Raw genomic sequence first — 24,053 nt, 5'->3', positions numbered from 1 at the left:
ATTTGGCTATTTATATTTCAGTCGGTTCCAAAGAAGTAGGGTCGTTTGGTCGGTTTGGGTCGTCGCTTCCGGTTGGCTGCTCCTTCTTCTGCACCACCGCCATATGTTGATCCAGAAGTTCTTACGGTTCAGCTGAAGAACAAGGATGATCGGATATCTGCGTTGGAGACCCAGATGGCAGCTCAACAGGCGGGCTATGAGACACAGAAGAGGCTGAACGAGCAGATGATGGAGATGATGAAGAGGATGTACCCGAACGAGGTGTTCCCGAACATTCAAGACCCGTAGTTTTTTTTTTTTTTACCAAAAACTCGGAATGTTTTATTTTTATTTGTAGAACTTTGAATTATCTAATATGTTTTCAGTTTTAATTTTAATTTTATATTTTCGAATTTAAATTCCACAAATTTTAATTTAAAAAAAAAAAATTTAAAAAAAATAATTTTTTCGAAATTCCGAGGAAAAGCACCCTCGGAAATTTCCGACGACCTTTTCCTCGGAATAAGTCGTCGGAATTTTAAAAAATAATCCGAGGGAATGTTCCTCGGAAATTTCCGAGGGACACGTTCCTCGGAAATTCCCGATGCAAATTCCGAGGAAGATTTCGTCGGAACTTCCGAGGATTGGACCATCGGAAATTTCCTCGGAATATACCGAGGAAGTCCTCCCTCGGTATATTCCGAGGAACTTTCCGACGATCTAGTGGTCCTCGGAGTTTCCTCGGAAATTCAGTTCCTCGGAATTCCGTCGGAAATTTCCGAGGGATTTCCGAGGAAAAATGAATTTCCGAGGAGTTATTTCCGACGACTTTTTTCGTCGGTATGTCGTTGGAATAACCTTATTCCGACGACATACCGACGATTTTTTCTCTCAGTATGCCGCTGTTTTGTTGTAGTGATCATTCTAACAATTTGATTATTTAAGTTGGTTGAAATGCTTTTGGTAAAAGTTAGGTAGCACATTTTAGCAAAGTATTTTGAGGTTCAGACATGAATCCAACTTTCAAGATTGAGTTCATTTGTGTGAATTAGTAATCTAGTTCAAATTATCGAAATGCAAGTTATGATTAAGCGAAGACAACCACATACATCAGTTACTATATTTGAATGTTTGACATATTCACAAATATCCTTTGACCTCCATGTAAAAGAAAATACAATTTAAATTACACATACGCATGCATATCATAAATAAACATACACATACATATACATGCATGGATGTTCTCGTCAACATATATATTCCAAGATTTCCCGGTGACCAGTCAACCTCTCCGGGCTCCATAAACCGAAGTCGTTTCACCACCAAGGCAACTAGCATACCTCATGATATCAGCATTAGTCTCCTCTAGTTCGCTTTGCAGCCCCAAGACCTGTCTTTGGAGCACTGAGATGGCCCCAACGCAACCATAAACTGGATCTCTTAGCCTTGCTTCCGCCTCGTAAGCAAGCGAGTTTACTGCATCTTCTCGTTGATGTGGCTCCACCTCCTGGAGGATCTTGCTGACGTTGCTTGCCCCGAATATCCGGTGGACGTTCGCAAACTTTTTAGGTTCCTCTGGCGGAAAATACGGTGCGAATACGCAGTCTGAAGTGCACTTCCGCCGGAGGAACTTGCATGCCGCGCACGGTGAGTTTGTATAGTTGGAATACGACGACGACATCTTTTTGTTATATTTCCCCTGATATTTAGTTGTGGAAAAGAAAACAAAAAACAATGTAATCACATATGGAGATTTGAGGAATTACAAGATTGGTATGAATTTTGATCCTTATCGATATTGCAATTCTTTAAATTTCCTCGTTTTATATATTAGTAACTTTTTTTTATATATCAGTAACTTTTACACAATGTGTATATGTATGTGTACACAGTATAAACATTCAAACATTTTTAAAATATTGTTTCCATTTTGTGTTGGTATAATTAGAAAAATATACGTTATCATCAACGTACGTAATTGATTATAAGCATAAGATGATCTTAGTCTTTTAATCCGCACAGTTCAGTAATCTTAGTAACAAAAGCATATATAGATAATAGTCTCATCTGATGACAGGGTTATGTATACTTTGCATTTTTCGTATTATACACTAGACATAGATCTTTTGGTATAGCATGGCTTTTGTCATAAACATAATTAAGTATTTGTGTGCCAGGGGCTGGAATTTCGGGTACCCATTCGGTTCAGTTCGGGTATATTCGGGTTTCGGGTTTTTGGGGTCAAAAATTTCAGCCCCATTCGGATATTTCTAAATTTCGGTTAGGTTTCGGTTCAGATCTTTGCGGATTCGGTTCGGGTTCAGATAACCCATTAATTTTTTAATTTTTGAAAAAAATTATTATATACATTAAATTTCTCAAAATGTATAAAAAATATTATATTACATACAAACTTGAATAACATATGTCAAAAACCTAAACTTAACATATAATTTTATTTGGTTTGAATATTTGGATAGATAATTAATAGATATTTCAAATATTTTTGGTGTTTTGAGTATATTTTAGTTATCTTATACATTTACTTTTGACTATTTGTATACATTTTCAAGTATTTTGGACAATTTAAAAATATTTTATATATTTTGAATGTTTTTAATAGACATTAAATCTAAAATATATTTATATAAGGGGGTATAGAAATCTATTTCGGATACATTCGGATACCGGGAATATTTCGGTTCGAGTCGGATTCGGTTCCGGTTCTTTAGATACCAAAATTTTAAACCCGTTCGGATATTAAATCAATTTCGGTTCGGGTTCGATACTATTTTTTGAGTCGGGTTAGGTTCGGTTCTTCGGATTCGAATTTTTTGTCAGCCCTATGTGTGCCCCTAAATTTGGCAAAAAAAAAACAAGGGAAATTGACTTTTTCCTATCAATCTTTGATTACTCTTTTTTCTTTTAGTTCGAACATAATTATTGTCGACCATAAATTTCTGTTCTTGGCGTTTAGTTTAGAAGATTTTTTTCTGATTTTGTCATCCACTAACACTTTCGGCCTCTCTGACTCTGAAAATCTCCTCATCTATACAACAAATATGGTTCAATTTCTTGAATCTATTATCTCACAAAATGGCTTATATGCTTAAGGGTCAGTGATTCAGTATTTTATCTTCAATATATATATATAAGAGGTCATGAAATTTACATTGCACTTCAAACTTTTTAATTTGTAAATAATTAAAGGTCATCCAATTGTAACTTGAAAGTTCAAGATCAGTGATAAAATCTTCATGATTTAAACTCTCTAATATCATATAACCTATTAACATAAAAGTACAGTATATATTATGCAAGTGTGTATGTAAATTGGTTGAGTAGAATGAAACACGTTTGCTCTTACCTTTTGATGGAGCAACAAGAGTAAGTCCCCTTGATAACTACTCAGAATTGTTTGCTCTTCTTCGTTTCTCTCTTCTATGTATTAACTATGATATGAAGAGGAGATGGAAAATCCTCAAGAGGATCTTCAATTATTGAGATTCTTTTGTCATCTTAAGAGAGAAACCCTAGTCAGAGACAAAGAGGAGTTTCTAAGGGGAAAGTTGGATGAGAAAAGAGATAGGGATCAGAGAGAGAAAGTGTGTGTGTGTGGGCAAAAAGTATATTTGGTGCTATGAGCGAGAAAGAAGCTGAATATAATGAGATTGCAAAAAGACAAATTAGCTTCAATTAATTGAGGACCTAAAATAGTGAACTTACAAGGAATACCTCCTAAACGTAAAATTTTTAGTCCATTTGATAGCCTTCCAGTAATTTAAAACATTTTCGTAGCTTCATTTTGAAGCAAATTATTCTGTGTAAATCACAAACTAAGAGATTCTACTTGCAATATATCCAACTTTTCAATATATGGACTATATATATATTTGATTAATTTGGGGTTATCCAAGATCTATGGAAGAATCCACACTGATATTAAAAGGGGAGCTGCAACCCACAAATAAACTCTATTTTTGGATATCCAAATGGACAATAAACAACGGGTTCATAACCGTATGGCATTTGGAGCAAATAAATTTGTACCGGAGAAAATCGGTCTCTAGCCTAGATATATTCTCTGATTATATATATATATATTGATGATTGAGAAATGTGTTTAGAAAAATCCTTTGGTAAACTTGAATTGTCCGTATTATACATGCAGAATTATCCGTCGATTTAAATGTTTCGTAGAAAATTTCTATTATGAAATCATTATCCGTGATGTTGTTTATCATTATTGCATATATATTATTATATATGTTGCAATACTATATGTAATAAAATTATATGATGATCTAACTGATTATTTATCCAGTGCTAATTTTTTTTTTTGAATTAGCGTACTTATATCTAAATGACAAAACTCAATTTGATAAAAGAATTCGGAACCAAACTTTTTTTTTTGAGTAATTTGGAACCAAACCTTTTTTCTTGCTTAAAAATTTGGAACCAAACTCGAATACTGCTTTTCGACCAATGTATAATTTGAACTTCAATTCCGAGGGCTTTGACCTTTTCTCAAGGTTTGGTATTTTTTCTTACAAAATAATGTTTGTGAAGTCTTTGGTCCACTTCTTAATATCGGAGTATATTGTTTTAAAATTAAATTCAGAAGGTTTTCGGAAATAAAGTTACAAAGACGTCCCCAACTATTGAAGACCTGAGAAAATCCGACATACAAACTGTCATTTTGTTTGGTTGAATTTAACTTTTAACATATAAGTTTATAACCCCCCATGATTTTTTGTCCGTCTCTCTCGAAAATGATTAATACCTTTTGGAGTTTTATTTAATTAATTAACTACTTTAATTAATTATCTACTGTGTTCATTTAAAATTTCCGGCATATACTCTGATGGTTGAGCCAAATGCTTAAATATCAAAACTGTACATAGCATATTTTCTATAGTATATTATCTGAAATATGCAATAGAATAAATCAAGATTTCTATAAACAACTTTCTTTTTCTCTAAACAAACTATACGGCCATTATCACTTTAAATTAGTTGTGAAATCAGTGTTTCCGCATATATTTATTGAATTGTGTGTATAATAAGGCTTTTTAGTTCATAGAAAAAAATATACAAAGAAAATATATTTGATCATATAAAAACAGTGATGTGTTTCGATTCTTTTCCAATTTTTATTTTATATCACTAAAGCATGTGCTGAATCTGAATCATGGAATTTATGATCTTGATTGGTAGAGCACTACCATAAGCATTATTAATTATATACCATATATTAATTTTTGTAAGAAAATTATATATGACTCATTTAATTATCTACCAATCACTTTATTAATATATAAATGAGAGCATATAGTTTATGCAGCACAGTAATTATATAGCATAGTGCTACTGTTTTATCATCGATTCTACCAATGAAAGACTATATTTCTAAAATTATATTTAGCAAATTAGCAATGTTTTTTTATTAAAAGCAAATTAGCTTGTACTGATGTACATATAAGAGTCATTGTGCTCAGCTAGACAACTTCAATCATCCAAACAAAGTAAAGTATTTGGCTTTGAATGGTGACCAAGGAACGAAAGGGAACATTGAATTCCTTAACATTCCTAAAAAAATCACCATTCACAAGGAATAGTTTTTCCTTCTTGTTCTTCTCCATTTTTTTTTTTGTAGAGAAATATAGAACAAAAGCATTTCTTGTTAAATTTGATAAGGAACAAGCATTCTTTTTCATTCCTGCAATTTTATTCCTATACGTTCTTTTCCTATTCGTTCCTTGTATTCCTGAAAAGGTCACCAGTCGGAGCTTTTGAGATTTTACCAAACGTTGTTGTTTTTCTCAACTAAAAGCAAACTAAGTAGTTTGTATGTCATTTTTAACCTATGATTAGATGCACACCAAAATTTATTACTATTTTTAATATTAAGAGGTCTGAATTTCAAATCACAGAAAATAAAAAATTATGTAAATTAACGAAATTTTCTTACAAAAGATCTGCACCATCGCGCAAAAAATATTGTATGAATTCTATAAAACAGTTCGAGTGATACAATTAGATATGAATCTTTATAAAACATGTAGAATTGTTGGACGTAGAATCATCGGTAATATTTTTCATAGTTTATAGTATTATAATTATTGCCGCAAAAATATATGAAATTATATAAGTGCAATATTTGGTAGCGTGTGCATTATACCAATGATTAGTTAAGATAATCATTGGCAAACATTACGTTACCTTTTTGGTAACGGTACTTTACGTATTGAATGTTTAAACAGTACTTTATACGTATTTAATTCCCTGATTAGATTTCAGTGTATGCATATATATCAAAATGTTCAACAAGAAAGTATGAAAATAATATGATACTGAAAGAAAAAGGAAAAAGGAAAAAGGAAAAAGGAAAAAAGATAAAGGGGAAAGATAAACCCAATTTTTTTTTTTTTTTTTGTACTTAGGTAAACCCAATTTAGATCCCAAAAAATGGATGCACTTGAATACGCATGAATAAAACATTGGTGCATAATCTAGTAAAAAGGAAAATCAGTATAATATATGTGTGTACATATGCATGCACCTATAAGTTGGTAAGGTATGCTTATCAATTAAATATTTGGGATACCGAAAGTCTTGCTCGATTCCAACCTTTTCTTTTCCATTTTCTTTGAAGCAAAAACATATATATATATTTGCTCGCAATCTAGTAACTAATATTTTTATAAAATTTTCAGATATTATTTGAAATTAAAAAATATTAAAATGCTTTCCCTATAAATCATACGATTATGCTTATTCCCACGACTAAAAAGTAAAAAAAAAATTATATTTATTATTTTATTTTATTTTTATACAAAAAACAAAAAAAATATAAATGGTAACATTCCGTCCAATTACAAAACGCTTTCAACATTCTGTCCTTATTGTCAACAAAATTTACTAAATGTTTGATACAATAAAAACCCTACAAATTAATATTTGATAAACTAATACACATAAAAATAATATTTTTTTTCTATTTCAGTTTGGACAAATATAAAATATAAAATAATTTAATAAAATAATAAACTTTTAAGTATATTATTGTCAAAATTATAAATTAAATCTTTGTTATATACTATAAAACATGGATAATGTCTTCTTCCTCCACCAGAACTATTCCTTAAAAAGGAAAAATTGATGCTAATCATATTACAACTCCACAAATGTTTTTTAAAAGAAGAAGCTAAAACTATAACTGCACCCAGAGCCGGCCCTTGGGCCAAGCCAAGGAAGCAGTGGCTTCCGGCCTCATTATTATAAATAAAATTTCGGCCACAATTTTTCAAAAATTACCTGTAGTCTGGTGGCAACATATGAATGTTGCATACTCTCTTGGCCCAACCTGGGTTCGAAACTCAAAAGAGTGGCCTATTTTTTTAAACTTGAATCTGGTATGGGATTCCTTAGGACCGGCTCTGACTGCACCTATTATTATTATTATTATTATTATTATTATTATTATTATTATTTTATTTTTCTTATAACTGCACCTATTAGAATCAACTTCAGATCGAAAAGTTTAAAATATAACAGTTAGGAGTGGCTCATAAGCTGATTCCTTTGAGTGGAAGCAATTATCGATGGTTCCATCGCGGGATTGCCCAATAAACATGAGTTGCCTTCGATAAAAAGTAGGCGCTAAGAGCATCTCCAACCCCAATACAAAAAAAACTGCAAAATGAAATGGAAAATGCAGTAATGAACAAACAAAAAATACATTATTTTGCAGTTTTTTTTTGTGCAGCGGGGTTAAAGATGCTCTAAGCCTGTAGTCTTTCCGGCAAATATAAGCAAAACATTGTATTGTTTATTTTCACAATATGAAACGAGTTCTGAAGAAGTTGGGTTATGGTGGTGGTGATTTGTCAATCATGGCTTACGTACGTTGATTCTGAAACCTCCTTACCCACCTCAGCCTATGAAGATGCGGGAATCACCATCATTACTCATCAATCATCATCAACGAGATAGGGATCGTTTTATGTTATTGGACATTGTGTTGTGGGAATTGGATATGTGTTACGAAGCATGCAAACCAAATTTGTTGGCCATCTCAAAGAAGATTAAAAAGGAATCTCTTTTCCTCACTTTTTTTTTTTCCTCACTTTTCTTGAAGAGATGTACGGCTGTTGCAATGTTCTCGGCGTAGCAGCACCTCATGATCCCTCCTCGTCAACTATAGACGACTTAGTATTTGTAGACTTGAAAACTCTTTACACACGCCTATTACCTGTTGACCAGAGTGAATCCGTACAAAAAGATCCTAAGCGGATGAAATTAGAGGAGCCTCTTGATTATTCTCCTCCTCTAGACATCTCTTCTCCCCTCGAGCCATGTGTCTTCTTGGACAGCCCTTGTCACCCTCCTCTTTTTATTCGTTATGAAATAGTAGGAGAAATGTTGGGTTCTTCTGGTGAGTTTTCAGCCATGGCTAGTGTTGATTTGGAGGAAGAATTGGTTGATGCCTATAAGAGAGCCGGAATCATCATCACTCCCCCACGAGCTCATACTATGTCAGTGGACATTGTTTTGTGGGCTATGGAAAATCCTGCCACCTTTTTTCAACCAAGAGCAATGGTTATATTCTCTGACAATATGTCAAAGAAGGAAATGATTTATACAATGCCCTTGAAGCTTTGCGTTACAGAAATTACTATGTTTTTGTATTCAATCGCCGTGGCCCCCCGGTATTCTATTGGCCGAGCATAGTCTGCCATAGTTACTAGGATGCATGTTACTAGACATTCTCTTCTGGGCAATGAACTATGATGATCAACCACTTAATGTGTTGCTCATCACACAAGTCAAAGACACCAAGTCGTGTGACTCTGTTATGCAAGCCTTGGAGCGCAGAGGCTCAATGTTATCTTTAAACTACCATCACATCCCATTGACAGCTTTGAGTCATTTTGTAAAAGCCCACCAGCTCACATGTTGAAGCCGCTCACAGACCTGATCCAAAGCCAAATGCTTGGATGGTTTCCGTTGCACGTGTACTGGTTGGTGGACGACTGCCCTTCCAATTCCCATCCCGAGGAGTTTCGTTCTCTTTTTCTCTCAACTACTAGAGAGAAGGGTTATCCTGAGTGTGAGGCAGTGAATGCTTGTGTTGACGACAAGAGCAATTTTTCTGATGATCGGATCAAGCTTTATCGAAAGTCAGGACTGCGGGTGAGATGCATACCTGAAATGGATAAAATCACTTAGATGTCATTGGACATGTCTAGGTTGATACGGCATCGACAATTTAATTTTTTGGTAATCTCGAAACCCTTCAAAGATGCTTTGTTTGATAGTGTTGTTGGAGCTCTTAAAAAGAGGGGTTGCAATGTTCAGTTCGAGACTGTTGATTACATGCTCACATTTGGAAGCTCACTTTGGTCTGCAAAAAGCATATTAGATGGAAGTTGCCGTGACCCTCTCTATCTATTGGAGGCATCTCACTTCTGACTACTAGAAGTTGCAACTTCCCCCACAACCTGCTTAAGAAACAACAATGTATGCCTCCTCCTTTTGTTTTGTTTTGTTTTCTTTCTTTCTTTCTATCTTTGTTATTGCCAAAAACCAGCATGCATTGACATTTTCGGTAAACTATGTAATTTAAATGATTTGCTGTTTTATCGAAAAAAAAAAAAGTAATGATAAGGAAACTATTGCAGTTGATGAGAATATAAGATATGGTCGATCAAATCCTCCAAATGAATCTTATTAGTTGTGGTACTTATGATTTAGTAATCATAGGTTTGGGACTTTGTGAATTGGTTGTTGAAGAAATGTATAACGCGGAAAAATGTCGACAGAATTATTGCAAGTCAAGTATTAGTCTATGCATGTGGCCACGACAATCAAATCATTAGAAGATATGCACAATTATTTGATCAAATATTATTCTACAAATGCACATCTTTTCTTTTTACATAATTTTATATACATCGAATCTAATCTAGTGGTGTCCAATCTTAGTTACAATCCAATATTTTCATTCCGTCTTTTCTTTTGTTTATAGAGAAAAATTGAGTGTTAATAGTCTGATAATATTTAAAATCACTGCTTGTTAAAATAAAACGTTTATGTTCTGATAATCATTTAGAATTGTTAGTAAAACTAGTAGCTTCAGATTCACTTTATGCAAAAATTTCAGATACAGCCTGAATCTAATAAAATCTTACATATTTCTGTACAACAATAACAATCTTTGGAAAAGGAGAAACATGTTTAGGGAGTGACCAGGAAGTAATCTCTAATGGTTCGCCTTTTGACAGAGGAAGGAGGGTTTAGGACAGATGATGGACTGTTGACCGTGGTTTCTGGTGTATTCTCGCACATTTTATCTTCTTCTAATGATGATAATGACAATGTTGATGATGATGATAACGATATTTTCTTCGTCTGAGCCTCTGGAGTTCTGATGATAGGCATAGAATGATTATCTGATGAATGCTTTTGGGGACTCTCAGGTTCTTTGTTAGCATCAAGTCTTTCTACGGCGTCAGTATTTGACAATGAGGTTACTCTGCGTTTAACTCTAGAAGTAGATGCTGTTGGGTTTGAGCAGCGGCTGGTCTCTATGTTCCACAGTCGTACCTAAGTATGAACAGACGTGAAAGTCAGTAATGGGACATAAGGCAAAGACAATACACTAAAAATCATTAGCTTTTGCTTTTTTTCTTCTACCAAACATGTGATGAAATGTTTTTATTACCGTGAAGTCATCTGAAGCTGTAACTACCTTCCCTATCTCTGATTGAGACCTGCACAAGAGATTTTGTTTATTACCATCGTCCATCGAATCTATTTTGTCGGAAAAGTTGGATTCAACGAGAGACAGAAAAAGGCTCGGTGCAGTGGACTTACCAATCTACAGCAGTTACTTCTTTGTCATGGCCTTTCAAGACTGTAGGATCTACATGAGGCTTATTCACCTGAAATTGTAGCTATTCTTTAAGCATTGATAACTCTTGAATCATTGATTTATAAGAGAAAAATGCCAAAATACGTGACAGAGAATTCAAACCTGCCATATGTAAGCGTTTCCGTCGCTTGAACCGCTCAAAATGTGCTCACCATCAAGGCTAATCATTGTCTGCAGAGCAAGATTTCAGAGATGAGTGAGCGTGTGAAAAATGTTAGAAAGCAAATCAAGTGTGTGATTGAAGGGAAAACTGTGGACAGGGTGTTATTACCCTAATGAAAAAAGAATCTATTCGGCAACCAGAGAAAGATTGTACAGGTCCTTTGTCAAGCTGCAGTATGTTGTATAGATAGATTCTGCAACAGTTCATGGAATAGTAGATTTGGTTAGAATTGGATATTTTAAAAGGACTTTCTGAAAGTGCAGGGCAGTCACTAAGTAAAGTTATGAGTGTGAACATATTCAAAATCAAACCTGTTGTCCTTGCATGATGCTGTAAGAAAGGTTCCACTTGAGTCTTGGGACAGGGACACTATACCATGTGCTCTCTTTTCCTGAAGGCCACCAATAAGAAAATAATAACCAGGTTTCAGATTAATAGAGTATCCCTTTGAAACCATTCAGATATAACATAGTGATATTTTCTGAGTCTAGGAATAGGAAGCTTAGTTTACCTTATTGTTTGTTGTGTCTGACTGTGGAGATGCTTGGGCAATGGGAACTTTCAGCTTTCTAGTATCCCAAAATTTCAAGGCGCTGAGAGAACGGTAGAAAAAGTAAAGAATGTAAACAGCATTACTATAAGCTCTGAAATACAATTTACATGAACTAAATTAACGTTAGTGCAAGTACCTATCTGGTGCTCCAGCAGTGGCAATTGTGATCTCATCCTTGAGATAAAGCACAGAGGTAATGCTTGATGAAGCAGCCTGAAAACATGAAGCCATTAGCCAAGAAGATAGAATAGTTAAGTTAGAAGAGAAGAGTCGCAAGAAGAAGCAGGAGTAAAAACCTTGCGACGTCCAATTCGTTTTGAAAGAGGAGAGAGATGGGCTCCTTTAACCATGCCGGTAGAGCTGCATAAATCCCGGAACAACAATCAATAAGATTCAAAGGAAAAAAAGGAGAAAGATCTTCACAGCTAAGGTTAGAGAGAGGGACTTACTTGATGCAAAACTCCTCTTCGTGAGAGGTACTCTTACATCTTAAATCCCATAGCGCAAAACATCCATCTCTTGAACCAGAGACAAGAAGATCTGCAAACATAAAGAGTTAAATCTATCTTCACTGAAAACACCAACTAGTAAATTTATAAAGGAACAAACCAGAGTTTGTTGGATGTGAACACATTGATTTCACAGTTCCTGTATGTCCTATAAGTACTCCAGTACACTTATTCTCCTCAACATCCCATACTTTAATCTGCACCACCAAAATTAAAAGAGAAGCGCGTATACGTCACCATGTTATCCTCGTAAACTAGTCGCTTAAAAGAAAACAAATGAGTCACAACTTACAGTTTGATCACCAGAAGCAGTCAGAAGACAACTATCATCCTGCGATAAATTTAAGATAAATTCACATCAAATCCACAAAATAATCATTGAATCAAACGTATAATACATAGTTCAACGACAAGCAAATGGCAAACCTTGATCCAAGAAACGTCGAAGACCGCATTATTATGAGCAATCCAGTCACGAAACCTAGCATTATCTACACACACAAGATTCCATTTGAAAGAAAACACGACTCAGTATTGAATTAAACCAAAGAAAAAAAAAACAAAAAAATAGGGTTACAAACGGGAAGGAGGGAGATGAGACCTGTGTTCTCTTGGTGAGTTGCAGAAGAGGCGAACTTGTGATTCGAATTAAACAAGCTCACATGTCCATCCTCATCAGACACCGCGAATACTTGTGAGTTCCTGCTACTCTATACGATTTCAACAAACGAATAAATCGTTAAATTGGATCTGAAATTCCACTAAATGCTTAAAAAGATTCCATTAAATTGGATCTAGTGTTGAGAGAATCACACCATACCTTACAGAAGGAGACGGCCAAGGGAGGAGTCCGATAGCCGTCGTGTTCCACAGCAACGCTGGCTATTTCTCTGCAAACCAGCTCGGAATCTGCGAAGAACGGTCGCTTCCTTACTGAAACCAATAAGAAAAATGATTAATCAACACAATCAGGAGAAGCTGAAACTCTCCAAAGCTCGTCAGATCTAAAACCGCAACGCGTGGAGATATATTACCTCGGAATCCGTTGAGCTCTCTTAGTCCGATGTCGACGAAGACGGATCTGGGTCTGGAGTTTTCCATCGGAGATTTCTCTGCAAATCGAATCGAAGAAGCGGTGGAGAAATGTGGTGATGAAGATTTTTTTGTGCCGGGGAAGAAATGGGGTTATAGATGTGGAACACGGCGGGATTAGTCCATTTTGTTTTAGGCGGTGTTGCTCTCTCTTTCACGCGGGAAAATGAATTTTTCTCCAAAAACTCGAAATATTTTTGCTTCGACTTTCTTAAGAAAAATATGGAAAGCGCGTTAATTTTGGTATTCAAAGCCCATTAGTCTCTAATGTTGGCCCATTTAGCGCGGGCTTAACTAAGATAATTTGGTAAATTTATAAGAATCTCTTAACACAACATGGTTGACCATTTTAAATTTTGTGTTCGGTTTTAATTCGGATTTCCATTATCCAAATACTTATGTGTGGTTCGAAAGTACATGTTCCAAAACTTAGCAATTTTAAACAAAATTCATTAACAAATGTTGGAAGCATGATTAACAAGTTGTTGTTAAGAGGAATGACCTATAAATTATTTGAAAAGTGATTTTCAAATTTTGCTTATCTATATTCTGTACAAACACTCTCGCTAAAAAAATGACATAACATACTAATAATGATAACATAGCTTATGGCTAATTATGACATGAATAATTATATTTATTGTTAATTTATATTTTTGGTAAATTTTTATAATATGGTAATAACTTATACATTTAAAGTTGATTTATATTTTTGGTAAACTTTTAATAATATGATAATAACTCATACATCATCATTAAAGTAAATATCTTCAAATATAACATTAAATAGTTTAATAATAAATATTAAAAAAAATTTACAAATTTTGAAATAATATTTAACTACTTTTATTATTATACAAATTTTTCTTAAAAAAGAAGTTCTTCAAAATTTTATACAACTTTTAAAAAATTTATAAATTCCTAATCCTAATACCATTAGTTTTTTTTAAAGATCTATAAATTTTAGAAATATATTTATTTTTACCGTTTTGATATTTATACAATTTTTATATCTAATTTTTTCTTAATTTTATACAAGTTCATTTAATATACTTTAACCAAAAAAGGATAAAAATCTAACTAAGATTATAACTTTAAATATAAATATAAAATAAATAAAAATATTTATTTTATCTTAATTTTATTTTTTATTAAATGAAAATAAAAATAAAAATTAAAATATTGGTAAAAATAATAAATTTAAAATATTAACAAAGTTGTATATTAACAAGAATTTAAAATTTAATTTTTTATTGTAGCACATGGTGCATGTTGCAGGAAAACACGTAGTAAAACATAAATAAATCAAAAACTAACAACAATTTTTTTACAAATCTAAGAAATATTATTTAAAATTCAAAAATAAAGCAACAATGTTTGTACCTAAAAAGAAAACTTTTTCATAATAAAATTCCAAATGCAGTTGCCAAAACAATAATCTGAGTATTTGACCAAATACCAAAAATATACATTTAACTGAATATTTAAGCTAATAATTTTTTTTTAATGTTGGTTAATTTTGTTTTTACAAAATATGAAAAATATTACACAAAAGACTATACGGCCGATAATATGTTACATGTTTTATAAAGATTCCTGTCTGAATGCACTATCTTGAACCGCCTTATGAGACTCGACACTCAGACATTCTGGTGTATAAGTATTAATGAACTATTAGTCAAACTGTTAGACTAATTATGATGCTACCATACATTAATTATTTATGTAACAGATGATTATTTTAGGTACTCATTGGGATCTTTTAATACTTTGAGTTCTTATTCGGGGGATTATATTCGTATTCAAATATTTTTGGGGTTTTAAAATTTTCGTATTTTCAAATATTCATTTTGGTTCGAGTATCACAAATCCGAAATTCGTACAATAAGATCTATTTGGCTATGTATGTCAAATTCAGTTAGGTTCGGATCATTTTTTAGATCGGGTCGGTTCGTTCGATTTTATTGTTTTCCAACCCTTATTTGGGACCATGCAGTGCACGCTAATACGCTATAGTTTGTGATTATCTTATCTTTGTGTTGCATTGTCACATAGACAATCTCTCGCTCTCTCTCCCTATTTCATCCTGTGATGATAACATCAAGATTTTCAGATCAATACACATTCTTGGATCTACTTTTTCCTCGAACATAGCCAGTGGCGAAGCCACTTTAAGCACTATGGGTGTAAGATCACCCAGTATATTTTAGATATTTGATTTTTTACATATGACTTATAAGAAGGAAGTGGCTATTTGGTTAAGTTTGCACCCATAGTTTCCTAATAACCTATGTTCGATTCCCCGTACGCTATTTTTATAAGTTATTGTGCACCCAGTTAAGAAAAAACCTAGCTTCGCCCCTGAACATAGCATGATCCCTATTCGAACTGCCGAAGCTATCATTTATAGCAACTCTTTTTGTCGAACCAGAATTGTCGGTATGGTTATGTAAATGAGTCAATTAGCTGAAAACCTATAAAAAAGTGAGAAATTAACAATATACCTAAAACAGTAAAAAAATATGGCATAATTGTAAGTAGAAGGTAGGCAAAATTACCTTTGAAGCCCTCTGATTTATCGCTAATAAGTTTAGTTTAAAAGATATTGTGTAATTTGATAAAAATTTATATTTTATTCTTCAAATTAAGCAATTTTTTATCTCTCTCATTGTTATTGTCTTCTTTCTTTATCTTCTTCCTCTTTTTTTTTCGCTAAGATTCTTCCTCTCTTTCTTTTTTATCTTTCTGATGAATCTTAACATAAACGAAGAAATTCTTGATGAAACTTGATTCGTTTTTTGCATACTTTCAGGAGATGGGTCGTCCGCTACACAAGCGTCAGCGATGACAAAAATGAGCAACTATAATATCATCAAGCTCTCCTTGCTGTCACTGATATCTCCTTATGACGCTGAATAGGAAACTAAAGAATAAAACATGAAAAAGATCATTTCTAAACATTATACAAAATACTTTTATCAAGGATAATAATTTCATTACACAGTGAATTTTAGTTGGCTAATAAAAATATAATAACATAAGTACAATAAAAGACATAAATTTTAGTATTTTACTAACACGAGTTTGAATTCACATGGTCATAGTTAAGGCTGTTACTGCGGCTGGAGAAGGGACTATGTATAGCCATATAAAACCAAGATTCTTGTGGAAGCTACAAAGATGGATGGGATTGGGAATAGATAAGAAAATGGTAGAAGCTAGTGGCGTTTTCGATCGCGTGTGTGCGGAATACATATCAGCTAAGAGAGAGGAGGTAAAACTGCAAAGCATTAGTCATCATAAAGCTAGATACAACCAAGCATGAGATACTGAACCCTATTGATGATCGATTCCTCAAAGATGTCATCTTGACATACATTTCAGGCGGGAGAGACACCATTACCTCGGCACCTCACTTGGTTCTTCTGGCTTCTCTCAGAAAACCCTGACCAAGATTCGCCGAGAAATCAACAAGAATCCGCCAAATTCCAAAACTGGCCATGATGAGACTTTTGATCCCAATGAGCTCAACAAGCTGGTGTTGATAAAACGCATATAAAATTATAATTTATATAGTACAAGGTAAATGATCTTCAAAGTTTAAAGCCGAAGCTAGTGACAATGCCCCGACAACAACTTAAAACTCTTTCACTATATACTTGAGAATATCATCGTTTTGCATTAACGGCGTCGTATAAACACGGTCTCCAAATCTGAAGGAGGCACAAAGTACTTTATACCGACATTGCTCCGACACTTCAGCGCTGGTCGGCGTTTTCTTGGCGCCGGCGGACATATCAGTTTCTCAGAGAGCTTCGCTTCTTCTTTCGCCGTGGGTGTGATGCAGTACTCTTCGCTGCCACTGTAATGTTCTACTTCTTCAGCTTCTGTGTCTCTCTCGTGCCTTTTCAGTTTGGGCTTCACCGGCTTCAGTGAAGCCCGTATAGAGATTTCGGCGATGACCCATTTGCTACCGTCGGTGTCTAATCCTCTACCGACTTGTGATTTCTTCGAAGTTTCCATAGTTTGCGGAGGAAAAGAGACACGAAGATGAGGGGAAATTAAATTGGAGATGTTTTTTTCTCGATTGGAGGAAGAAGAGGGAGTAAGTGGAAAGTAAAGAAATATTCTTGCTTTTAAAGACACGTTTTGTCTTTTACAAGTTGCTTGCTTCCCCATGAATTATAAGAGGAGAAGCTTTCAGTGGAAGATTATTAATTAGGTGGTAGACGAATAAGGGGTAAAATCGGAAAATTAATAACGTGCTGTTTTGGCGCTGAATCTAAGATCATAACGGTTCTTTTTCCCGCCACTCTCTGCTTAAATTCCTTCCTTATTTTCTTACCCAATTAAGTCATGGTAAGATCATCTTGACATCTTCATTCATTGAAATACTATAAAGTTTCTCACGTGAAAAACAATAAATAGTATTAGAATGGTATTAACCAACGTTTTCTCAACCGAAATATCTTATGTCTTGTTCAACAAAAAGGAATGAATTACCAAAAGTTTGTAACGCAAAGTGCAAAAAGAAAACATAACTAAATAGGGACAATGAGACTTGATAGAAGAAGATTTATGCATTCTAGGAGCTATTGATTTGTGAAGCACTTGAACAATGAGACTTGGGCGAGAAAAATAGGAACAGAGAGTAGAAGTCTGAAACTTATTATTTTACAAAGCCAACACAAACTTGAATAAACATCTTACATAACTGAACAACCGTCTGTAAGATCCGGTTCCGGAGACTGAAAAATGAAACGTAACCAAACTTGACCAACAAGTCATGGTTATAACAAACATACCCGTGCACTTTTACACACGCACTTATTTATATAACTATATAGGATACTCGACAGGTTGAGTATTTCACTGGTCCAGCTTCTCAATCTTTCTATCCTTTCCTTAGCCTTTGGACAAACTAGCACATATTTCAGGTTATCACATCCCCTTCCAGATCATCAAATTCCTCATTTCTGGCTTCAACCTTTCCCACAACGGTCCAGTCTCTTCATCACAATCTACCTCCAAATTCTCTAGATTCCTCACTGAATCCGGTAGTTCACATCCCGAACACATCCTCATCAAGATTTTTTCCAACTTCCGTAAGTTCCCAAACTCTAAAGGCAACTTTTTCAATGCTAAGCAATCAGAAATATCCAGAAACCGTAAATTGCCGAGCCTCTCAGTCGTTTCAGGCAGCTCATAGAGATTAATACAAGAACACAACCTCAATACTTCAAGATTGCTCAAGTTACCTATAGCCTTTGGAAGTACAGAGAGCTTGCCACAGTTTGTGATGCTAATTTTCTTCAATGAAACAACTTCAGAGACCCAATCCGGTAACTCCTCAAGATCGTAGCAATAATTTATGTCAATCTCCTGTAAACTTGGTAGAGCTTCAGGGATAGTAATCTCTTCTATGTTGTAGGAAACTTCACTGAAACTGCACATGAACAGAGATAGCTTCTCGAGACTGCCGAGTGGTGATAGAAGAATGTCCGGCAAATTGATTGAAATTTTCTCAAGTCTGATCCGTTTTAGGTTGGGTAATGAGCTGAGACACGACAAGTTGGTCAATTTTGCAGGACCAAGACCGTGATTTATGATAATCACAACCTTCAGTTTCTTCATTGTAGCAATGAACTTTGGTAATGAGTAGCTTGTCGAGGAGAGATTAAAAACTAAGGCCTCAACATTGGGGCAATCCATTTCAACCCAAGTCGATGAGAACAAATCATCTGTTAACACCCAAAAACTGAGCATCATGATAGGATAGTCATATTTCTTGAACCAGTAAATATAAAAGGAAATAGAAAATATATTAATATAGCACTAAATAAATTATTATTCTAAATAGTAAAATATTTTCTAGAGTTTATGGCTGAGAGCTGTGGTGTCTGATTTTAAAGTTTATGATTAAGGCCTGACTTGCTTGAAACACATTGGTCGTAGATGTGGTTGTGGGAGTAAACGGATGTGAATGGATGCAGTTTCTAGCTTTATTAAACGATTTGTACGACGGGTACATCGGTTGGAAATTGGTACATTTGTGATATATTTATAACTGGTTGATTAAGAGATACCGTCGCGTTTGAATAAAATATTATTAATATTAACGCCTCATAAAAATATCAAAAATATTATTATGAAAAAATAATATTATCAATATAATATAATTAATAACAATATTACATTTTTTATATTTTAAAGAAAATTATATTTTAAAGAAAATTATAATTTCAATAAAATTTGTTTTGGAGATTTATACAGAATTTTATAAGAATTTTTGTTTTGTTTATAAATGTATATATCTTTATATATATATATATATATTAGTTTTGAAAAATTATAGTGAATATTTTTGGTTTAATTTTTTATTAAATAAATTAATATATTGTTAGTGAATTTAAATATATATATATATATATATATATATATATATATTTATAATATTTTTTAAATATAATATAATTAATAACCATACCACGTTTATTTTTTATTTTTTAAATTAAAGTTATAATTTAAATAAAATTTGTTTTAAAGATTTATATTATAATTTTAAAAAGAACCTTTTCGTATATATATATGTATATATCTTTATATATGTGTATATATTAATGTTTAAAAATTATAGTGAATATTTTGGTTTAAAGTTTTTATAAAATAAATTATGACACTGTTTCAAATTAAAATATAATATAAATATTATTTATAATATTTAAATTAAATTTTATATTTATTTATCCACTTATAACTGTCCACAAGGGTAAAAATCTCGTTTGTGGGGGAGGTAGAAAAAAAATAGTCTGGCCCTTAAGATTTACGAAACAAATATTTATTTTAGCTTTAAATATATTTATTTTATTTGAAATATATTGGTTTGTATATAATATGTGTTTATATTATAGATAAGGGTAGTTTAATAGTTGTAATTTCTAACAAAAGTTATTTTGAGAATTTTATTTTTGATACATAGAACTTTTTTCGTATAATATTTTATGATGAAATGTTTTTTTGCTATTTAAAAAAGAGTCCAAAGAAATGAATACATATATGTTTTGTTATTATAATATATTTATTTGCATAATCAATAAAAACTATTTTGCATCAATTTTGTTTTGCTTTACTTTTTCATCTTATTCGACAGGGTTATAAAAAGAAAACCCTAGAAAATTCTCATGCATCTTTTCACCTTTTTAAGGAATTGATTAAAATCTCTACGTTCAATTTCCCAAAAAAAAAAAAAGAACATGAAAAAGTTACCCGTAGAGATAGACAAAAGACGAGCACTTATAGGCTGCATTAGATCCAAACACCAATCTGGAAATGTATCCTCTCTTATCTCCAGGTTGAGCCTTTCTCTTTCATGGTGTTCCTCAGATTTGCTTTGGGAGATAGCCAACTCCCTCAGAATACTATGTTGAGTGACTAAGAATTCATTGTAGAAACCGTATTCGGACTCATCCAGCCTGTTTTAAGTGAATATATAAATTCCGCTGATGTTAAGACTGCAACAAGACAAAGAAGCAATGTTAAAACAAAAACAAAATACCCGGTTTGAATACGTTCAAGCAGCTTGAAGGAGACAAGGGACCCCATGTACAAACTAGCACCTTTGTTCTTTTCGTGGTCTTCTCTCCTGGTAAGTACATAAACAAATTCATCAAATTAATGGTAGATGACAATAACGTGTAAAGAAACAGTGTTGCCGCATAAAAACATACCCGAGAGGATCAAGTTTAAGAAGATTACGAAAAGCCAGTTTATTGAGGTACTTCACGTACACGGTACATTTACTACCTTTACCGTATAATTCCATCCACATGTCGATTATACTGGTAGCACGTATCTTAACATCTTTATGAAATGAGCCCATGTCTAAGAAACAGTCTTTGAGATGGGGTTTCAAGACATTCAAGCTAGGCTGCAGACATTCTAGCACAGTAGGTTGAGGACTATCAAGAATTGTTTCCTCTTCGGACCAGCTTTCCACTCTTCCTGTGATCCGATTTACAAATTTTCTTACAAGTTGAACTCCGATTACTTCAATCAAGAGTGGAAATCCATAGCAATGTTTCAAAACCTGTCATCAAATGCAAATAAATGAAAGATGAAACTGGTGTTTCCCCAAACATGATAGCTGAAGCTTTAGAACTTGAAGCTATAATCTAGAATTTTGTAGTACCTTTTGTAGAAGAGCTTCATTTTCAAATGCTGCCCTGTAAAGACCCAGAGATGCCCGCTTAATGAGAAGGTACTTAGCATCTTCATATCCCAAAGGTTTCAAATGATAAGTGGGACCAAAAGCAGGAAACTCATATCGAGAAGTCACCAAAATCTTGAAATTCGGCATGTTAATCTGAAATTTCTGAAGAAAGGACTCTTCTCCTTGGCACACATCATCCAGCACCAACAATATAGGACCCTCTTCGTTAAGTTCCTCAAGCAGATTTCTTAAGCCATCAACTGCTTGAGAATCGTTCTCAAATGTAGGTGCTTCGTAACCGTTGTGCTGGAGTAAAATCTGCACTGTGGTCCTAAAGGTAGAACCCCTTGACACGTCGCAAAAGAAGATATACTCGAATTTTTCTGCATATTAATGGGAACTACATGAGAAACCAGTAATACAAAAATTAAAGAGAGAGCAAAGAAATAAAACTTTTATACCTTTGATCTCATCATCATGACAAAGCTGAGTAACCAATGTGGTTTTCCCGCACCCGGGAGGAGCAGAGACCACGAGACAAGCCATTGGATCATCATCATCAAGGAGCTTCTTTTTTACCTCCATCAGTGGCAAATCCAAACCAACGAGAACCTTATCAATCTCTGGGATCGAGCAAAGATCCATATAAACAGGCGGAGGAACACTCAAAACGTCGAGCTCCTTTTTGATGCTTTCGAGATGACTCTTAATGGCCATCAACTTATCCTTGGGCAGATTGTCATACGGCTTGGGAGACAGCTCTGCGCCGTAACCCGATGAGCATTTCTCAGTTCCAATTTTACGCATGATCAGCAGTTGGTTCCGAAGCATAATAATCTGCAATTGAACCTGACAGAACTCGAACAGCTTCTTGTTGACATCCTTTACTTTTCTTGTATATTTAGCTTTTGAAGGTAGATTCAGCCGGTTGACTTTTGAGCACTTCCGAACCAGTTCACGAGCTTCGTCGATTATATCCTTGAGATCCTTTAGTTCTTCAGCACCTTGCATCGTTTCGATCTCAATGAATGCCAAAAGCACTGTATTCATCTTCGATGCGAGCTCAATAGACACAGATTTGAACGCCAACACCATCTTAGCCTCTTCAATCACGACTTTCAGGAGCTCAGAAACTACAGCTCCTGTAATAGAATCAACCAAACCGCTCATTTCTTGTCTTACTTCTCTCACTTCCCCCAGCTAAGCTCTCACCAACCCAAAATCTTAAAACTCTCAGATTTTGTCTCAAAGGTGGATGTTTTGTCAACATGGATAAACGGTAGTGTATTTATACTGAAACCTCAATGCACCAACCAAGCAATTTCCACATGTGCCTTTAATGAATGCTGTAGCCTTCGCCCCAAACACGTGGCGTGCATTTACATTTTCATGACTATAAAAAGACCACATTAAAGCCCCCGTGAACTTTTTCCCTAAACCAGTTAATGCACTCCCAGTGTACCTACTTTTCTCCGTTGATTTTGCCAAAGATTTTCTTGTCTTTTACACATGATTGATCCCACTTCCAGATTCGAACTACCAAGAGTGTTGACTAAGTCGCAACATGACTTCATCCCATCCGAAAAAAAAATCGCCGTCTCGCGCTTCTACCGCAACCCTAAGAATCAACAAAATAAAGAGTACTTAATTTGAAATATGATGCTATTCGTATATTGATGTGATTTCATACTTGTTTTACACAGAGAGGAATGCCACTAATAGATTATAGAATTCAAAGGTCATATAAGAACTACTAAGCGGACATGTTTCATTCATCTATCAATATATCAGTGATATATTGTGTTTTTGGCACATTATATGTATGTCTTACTAATAGTTTTCAAAGTCTTATAGGGTATGAATGGTGACCAGGGAACGACGAGGAATCATGCATTCCCTAACGTTCCTAAAAAAAATTACCATTCACAAGGAATAATAATTTCCTCTCACTCCCTTTCATTCCTTTTTTTGTAGAGAATTAAAGGACAAAATTATTCCTTGTCAAATTTGACAAGGAATAACCATTCCTTTTCATTCCTGGTATTTTATTCCCGTACATTCCTTTTTTATTCGTTCCTCTTGTTTCCCGGATGGTCACCAGTCGGACCCATAGAGTTTTTTAGTCCATTTGAGTCATTACAAGTCTGAAGTTTCATTGGATGAGAGATAGATCAGATGGAGGGAAAGAAGAGAAAAAAAATGTGAATTGGAGTCTTTTGCGCATAACAGTCGACCAGCGGTAGAGATAAAAAAATAAGTTTCCAAATATTTCGGGATTTGCCCTAGATTTCCTATTTTGCCCTATAGCCGCCTGTGGCTCCTATATATATAGTCTCCTATTTATTACTTTAGACCTTCCCTTACTTTTTACACAAGAAAGACCTAAGAGAGCTTGTGTTTTCGGCGATTTGCTACTTGTAAGGGAGACGGCTCCATCTATCTCTTAGAGAAGATTATCCTGAACCCTTTGATTTCTATTATCTATATATGCAGTATTATTCAGAAATCATGCTTCTCTGTTTCTTGTGTTATGTCTGAGTAGTCACCGAGTTAGTTTAGGGTTCTAGGGTTTGGATTCGTGAGCTGAAGCATAAATAAGTCCTACATTC

At 34.0% G+C, this 24,053-nt stretch overlaps 4 protein-coding genes across 4 annotated transcripts; all 4 read right to left on the bottom strand.

Annotated features, from left to right (window-relative positions):
- Positions 1 to 1,066: 1,066 nt before the first annotated feature.
- Positions 1,067 to 1,681, bottom strand: LOC106302228 (LOB domain-containing protein 25-like). Its single transcript, XM_013738759.1, has one exon. The coding sequence runs from the start codon at positions 1,661 to 1,663 to the stop codon at positions 1,265 to 1,267; it is 399 nt and encodes a 132-aa protein (XP_013594213.1). The 5' UTR covers positions 1,664 to 1,681; the 3' UTR covers positions 1,067 to 1,264.
- Positions 1,682 to 10,122: 8,441 nt separating this feature from the next.
- On the bottom strand, positions 10,123 to 13,386 carry LOC106304322 (denticleless protein homolog). Its single transcript, XM_013740732.1, has 16 exons — positions 13,178 to 13,386; positions 12,964 to 13,076; positions 12,745 to 12,853; positions 12,570 to 12,634; positions 12,436 to 12,474; positions 12,244 to 12,340; positions 12,084 to 12,174; positions 11,931 to 11,994; positions 11,771 to 11,847; positions 11,593 to 11,674; positions 11,393 to 11,472; positions 11,190 to 11,274; positions 11,021 to 11,089; positions 10,861 to 10,928; positions 10,709 to 10,757; positions 10,123 to 10,590 (listed from the first exon to the last, which is right to left on the bottom strand). Exons 1-16 carry the CDS (start codon positions 13,242 to 13,244, stop codon positions 10,222 to 10,224), a joined length of 1,524 nt encoding a protein of 507 aa, XP_013596186.1. The 5' UTR covers positions 13,245 to 13,386; the 3' UTR covers positions 10,123 to 10,221.
- Positions 13,387 to 16,506: 3,120 nt separating this feature from the next.
- LOC106304922 lies at positions 16,507 to 17,369 on the bottom strand. The gene has a single exon (XM_013741309.1). The coding sequence runs from the start codon at positions 17,256 to 17,258 to the stop codon at positions 16,917 to 16,919; it is 342 nt and encodes a 113-aa protein (XP_013596763.1). The 5' UTR covers positions 17,259 to 17,369; the 3' UTR covers positions 16,507 to 16,916.
- Positions 17,370 to 17,900: 531 nt separating this feature from the next.
- On the bottom strand, positions 17,901 to 22,689 carry LOC106305690 (probable disease resistance protein At5g66900). Its single transcript, XM_013742041.1, has 6 exons — positions 21,906 to 22,689; positions 21,424 to 21,827; positions 20,963 to 21,321; positions 20,791 to 20,877; positions 20,502 to 20,707; positions 17,901 to 18,976 (listed from the first exon to the last, which is right to left on the bottom strand). Exons 1-6 carry the CDS (start codon positions 22,612 to 22,614, stop codon positions 18,177 to 18,179), a joined length of 2,565 nt encoding a protein of 854 aa, XP_013597495.1. The 5' UTR covers positions 22,615 to 22,689; the 3' UTR covers positions 17,901 to 18,176.
- Positions 22,690 to 24,053: the final 1,364 nt, after the last annotated feature.

Source organism: Brassica oleracea, chromosome C7, assembly GCF_000695525.1.
Source record: "Brassica oleracea var. oleracea cultivar TO1000 chromosome C7, BOL, whole genome shotgun sequence".
NCBI classification, from domain to species: Eukaryota; Viridiplantae; Streptophyta; class Magnoliopsida; order Brassicales; family Brassicaceae; genus Brassica; species Brassica oleracea.
The sequence above is the reverse complement of the archived record's forward strand: the minus strand, read 5'-3'. Positions and strand labels throughout refer to the sequence as shown.